The sequence below is a fragment of the Gossypium hirsutum genome, chromosome D11 (assembly GCF_007990345.1).
Source record: "Gossypium hirsutum isolate 1008001.06 chromosome D11, Gossypium_hirsutum_v2.1, whole genome shotgun sequence".
Classification (NCBI taxonomy): domain Eukaryota; kingdom Viridiplantae; phylum Streptophyta; class Magnoliopsida; order Malvales; family Malvaceae; genus Gossypium; species Gossypium hirsutum.
Genome location: NC_053447.1, coordinates 13,262,774 through 13,267,806, shown reverse-complemented (window position 1 = coordinate 13,267,806; position 5,033 = coordinate 13,262,774). Strand labels below are relative to the sequence as shown.

The 5,033-nt window shown below is 34.8% G+C and overlaps 1 protein-coding gene across 2 annotated transcripts; it reads right to left on the bottom strand.

Moving 5' to 3' along the window:
- Window positions 1-2,992: 2,992 nt before the first annotated feature.
- LOC107923700 (protein WALLS ARE THIN 1) lies at window positions 2,993-5,033 on the bottom strand. 2 transcript variants are annotated; one of them, XM_041106129.1, is made up of 7 exons: window positions 4,648-5,033; window positions 4,513-4,575; window positions 4,287-4,403; window positions 3,937-4,171; window positions 3,685-3,846; window positions 3,444-3,592; window positions 2,993-3,351 (listed from the first exon to the last, which is right to left on the bottom strand). In XM_041106129.1, exons 1-7 carry the CDS (start codon window positions 4,842-4,844, stop codon window positions 3,261-3,263), a joined length of 1,014 nt encoding a protein of 337 aa, XP_040962063.1. In that variant the 5' UTR covers window positions 4,845-5,033; the 3' UTR covers window positions 2,993-3,260. The 2 variants fall into 2 exon arrangements, with proteins under 2 accessions (XP_040962063.1, XP_016709362.1); XM_016853873.2 differs by having other exon boundaries at window positions 2,993-3,359; window positions 4,648-5,026.

Genomic DNA, 5,033 nt, shown 5'->3' with positions numbered 1-5,033 from the left:
GTTTTATGTTAACAAGAAAATTTAGTTTAAAACTACTTCTTGTTTAGATTAAATTAGAGTTCCAGTATACTTAAGAGTTTTATTTAGATTTATTTAGCTAGCTTATATATAGGCATTTGCATTGTACACAATTCATTCAATTCATTATTATTCTATTTCTCTTTTGAGTTAATAAATTCTCTCTCGGTTTTTCTTTTTAAGAATTTCTTCTTTTAGAAGAGTTTTAACAATCTTTTTAGATTGTGGGGATCATCTTCAAACTTTTTCTTGCGAAGGTTTCTATCTTGGAGGGGAAATTAGAGCTGCTTGAAGGGGGTAATGGATTCTTCGTGTTTCTAAGGTTTCTTAGGACTCCTACACGCCACGTTCTATCTTTCCATTTATCTTCTTTATTCGCTTCCTTAATCTTTGATTTATTATTTTATTTTATTTATTTATTTTAAATTTTTTTATCTGACTTGGATTCAATTTCTTTTCAGGTTGTGTCAAAATCTAAAATTCTTTCTGAATGTCTAGAGCCCTAAGTCAAATCTGCGACTTTGACAAATTTTACGATTCGCTTTTGCGTTCATCCATCTCATCATTTTTCATGTGACATGTCGAGAAAATAAGTTTATCAATGTTGAATTTATATGAAATATGTGCAAATACGCTAACAAGTGTTGCTGTTGATGCTTAGGCAAGTGCCAAGCTATTGGTTGAATGGTAATATCTTTATTTATATGATGCATTGAAATGGTAAGTACTCAAGAGAAAATATGCTAGTGCTAATGAAAGAGTGGTAAGGTTTAAATTGTGCAATTTCTTATTAAATGACTTGTCATGGGATTAATTCGAGAAATGCTATGTGTAAATGCACTAGCTTGTGGCTATGGTTGAATGATATGCTTATGACTTGAGTATGGAAAGTAAAGAAGTGCAAACGAAAATAAATAAATTTAAAAGAGTTTAAAGTTGTTTAAAATCCTACTGAGCCAAAGATAATATGTATAAGTGATGTTGTGGATTTATTCATCTTATGAGTTGATGAATATAGCTTTATGAGTATTGCGGTATTAATATTGGATTATTCATGATATGTGTAAATTTCATATTTGAAATGAATTGATATGATTAAAGTTTATACGAGCATACTAAGCATTCATTGCTTATGTAATTGTTTTTATTTGCTTTTCAGATTATTGGAAGCTCGATCGGGTTGGAATTTTGTCGGAGCTATATCACACTATCCATCGATTCTATTGGTACTTTTAAATGTTTTGATTTTGGTTATAATGGCACGTATAGGTATTTTGGTTAATGTTGGCCTTTATGAGTTTTGTTAATATTAGCCACTTGTTTGGTTTGTGTTTTGGCACATTTTGGTTTGTGCATATTTGCCTTATATGGTTGATGTGTGGGTTGATTTATGGTTGTATAGTGAAAGGTAAAATGTTAGCTAAATGTGCATTTATATGCATGTGTTTTGGTATGTTTTGGTAGGTAAGCGACTTGGTTTGAAATAATGTAAATTAGCTTAGTAAACCTTGGGTACAATTATGCATATAAGTTAGTTATACATATGAATACACTGAATACATGAACACACAAGTTATAATCTGTCATCTGAGGTGCCTGAAGGAATATTGATTGTATGTAAAGATATTATATATTTAAGGCTTGATTTTTACTTGTTTTGGATGCTATAATATGACTTGTTTATATGTATGATGATAGTTGTAGATACATGTCTTGTTGAGTGAGAAAAATGGCTTATAAAATAGCCTGTTTTCATCCACATGGGCAGAGACACGGGCGTGTGTCTCAACCGTGTGTGACACACGGCCAAGTGACTCGGCCATGTGTCCTTTGTATCTTTTAAAGAATGCAAGTCAGTGAGTTACAAGACCTTAGACACGGACATTTCTCTTGACCGTGTGAGTCACACAGCCATGTGACCCCTACAGTGTTGAAAATATTAAATGTTTTCGAAAAATTTTCTGAGTTTCCTATTTAGTCCTGATTTGTTTCTAATGTGTATTTTGAGTCTCGATGGCTCATATAAGGAACAATATGTATGATTTTGATTGGTTTTTAACATGAATGATATATAAAACATTTCATATCTATTTGATTTATAAACTCCGGTAATGCTTTGTAACCCTGTTCCGGCGACGAATTCAGATTAAGGGTATTACACGACCCCCCATGTAGGGTCTCTTATTCATATCATTTTGTTTAAACGCTTCTTAATAGCATTATTCTTTTAAAAACTTAACATGTAGAGCTATCAGATTTACCATGAGGTGGAACACCTACTGAATAATTCAAAAACCAGCTTGTCTTCGATCCTGTATATATGCTATTTGACTAGTCAAGTCAGTTGGCTCCTAATCAGATCACATTATAAAACCCAATTAGCACAGTGCTCAGGCAAACTGGACCTATTATACATTTGGCAGTAATTCTCACCAGGCTCACTCTTCGCTTGTCATACTATTTTCTTAAATAGCATAATACCCTGAAATAAAGTCTTTAATTACTTCTACGGCGGATATTTTACACCAAACTCTAATCCACTAGAAGACTGTTAATTGGCGGATTATACTACGTCAAACAAATAATTTCAACTTTACACATCTTCTTCTCGAAGCCATCAGATTTAGGGTGTGAAAAATCTGATTTTTGTGACTGTAATCAAGATGTGGTTTCACTCACATGTTTCAAACACCAGGCCATATATTTTAATTTGTATAAATTAGAAAGTGAGATAGTCTTGGATAAGAAAGTTCCAGATTATAAGATTCTCTTATTCTTAATACCAATCCACTAAAAGCACAGGTTCTGTAGAAATCTCCCTTGAACCCACCTCCATGTTGGTTCCTTAAGGATTCCAAAGGGCAAGGGACAACTTGTTTTTGGGTGCAATCTTTAATGGACTCTTTGTTTAGTTATGAGTCCAAAACAAAAACAAAAAACAAAAAAAAGAAAAGACACAGGCTTTGGATTGTAGAAGTGTATTTGACCTTGATCATCATGTTTGATTACAACAATGCAAATTCCACATTAAATTATAAACAAACATAGATATAAGTTGTTCTTTTTAATACTTGACAGTGCTCTCTGGGCTTAATTTACTTCTCCTGCAAGCTACTAAAAGTAAGTCAAATTCATTTGCTATGGCATGCCATCCTCTTTTGTCCGAAGCCATTTTATGTTTCCTTCACGGTTCATCTTTTTCCACTGAAGCCATCTCCTCCTTGTCAGATACCATTATCTCATTACAATGTGATTCTTGGCTCTTGTTGTAAGACTGCTCTCTGTCCTTGCCCCACAACAGGAAGTATAGGCCAATGATAACGAGGAATCCACCTATAATGCTGAATGATCAAGTAAAAGTAAAGAGGTGTTGTTTATATTTCTTTTTGCAAGTTTAAATTGTAAAATTGAGTTTTACATTTTACCTGCCTGTGTATAGTCTTTCACCAAGAACTAGATATGCTAGAACCACCACCATAACTGTTTGAAGAGAGTTAAACATGGCGACAAACACCGGTCCTTTCTCTTTCATGCACCAAATTTGAAGGCAGACAAAAACAGCAGAGCATATTCCCTGGAATTTTTAGTTTTCATCCTACCAGGCTTAGGACATGAATTGTGAATGAATGGATTTAAACTGGTTTTGAGAGCCATGGAATTACTTACAGAATATGTAATGGACCAGAAATTAACACTGAACATTTTGATTGACCATGCTGATGCCTTGTGCTGTAAGCACACTGCAAAGACTGCCGATTGTGCTCCCCCGATACCGTTCATCCATGCTGCTAGTGACACTTGTGTTGGATATTTCTTCAAAGTAATTGCCTAAACATTTTCAGGGATCAACTCCTTAGTTATTTTGTACACTAACATTTTAGTACATGGCGTCATTAGAAGTTACTACTAATTGATTACCTGCAGAATGTACCATATGGCCCATGTTATGCAACTCGCCACTGTCAGAATAGGTCCTTTCACCCAGTTCTCATGAACCGAACCCGAATGTCTGTTTATGTGAACTATAGCAGCTGACAACCTTTGCACTGCAGGCCCTTTGTACAAAGTGATGGTAGTTACCCCTGCAAGGGATATTAAGGTTCCAAGGATTTTAGCCATCCCACGAGGGTTCTTTACATTGACAACCTCCATCCTGCACCGCAAACGTAAAGGACATTGTTTATGAAAATCTCTTTTAAACTGTTCATTTATAAAGGTTTAACGAAAGAGGCACTGAGGCAGTGCATATATAGAGTTTTACACTCTACCTGAGTATGACGGCAATTATAAAAGTCCAGGAAGGAATAGTGTTGAACAGAGTTGCAACGAATGTCGGAGAAGTGTATTTCAAACTTGCAAAGTGCAGGTTAAGGGATGAACAGATTCTGTTTTTATCATCAAAGGGACAAAATAAGGAACAAACGTTATAATTCAAACTCTTTGAATCAAATTGGCATTAACTAGAGGTAGATGGACGTTTATAATTTACTCTACCCTATGAGAGAAAGCAAAAAGAACTCCGAAAACAGTCGAAACGTAAGGTTTGGCCTCGAATTTCTGCAAGACAGAAGAACCCGTAGAATTTACAGTCTCATAAACACAGTTTAAACCAGTGTTGGTATAACAAACCTCTCAAGAAAATAGGCAAAAGGAAACATGAGGCAGGCAGATAGGCAAAATCGGTAAGTGACATATATATGTGGATTCAGCCCTTGACTGAAGGCAGCTTCAGTAAAGAAATACACAATTGCATAACCGATCTGAGTCAGAAACATGATTAGATGAGGCTTATATCTTTCCAAGGTTGCCATGAATGTGCAGGCCATGTATCCCCTTGCTTTCTGCAATGATAATTACAGTTTTTTTTTTTTTACTCTTTCTGTTAACTTGTGCTTAGTGCAGGAAATGCATCTATAATAATACCAAATGGAGTAGTAATCAATGTTCTGTACCACAAAAAGATTTTGGGAAAGGACTGACCAAAGTGGAAAGTGTGTTTATTGAAACAGTAGAGA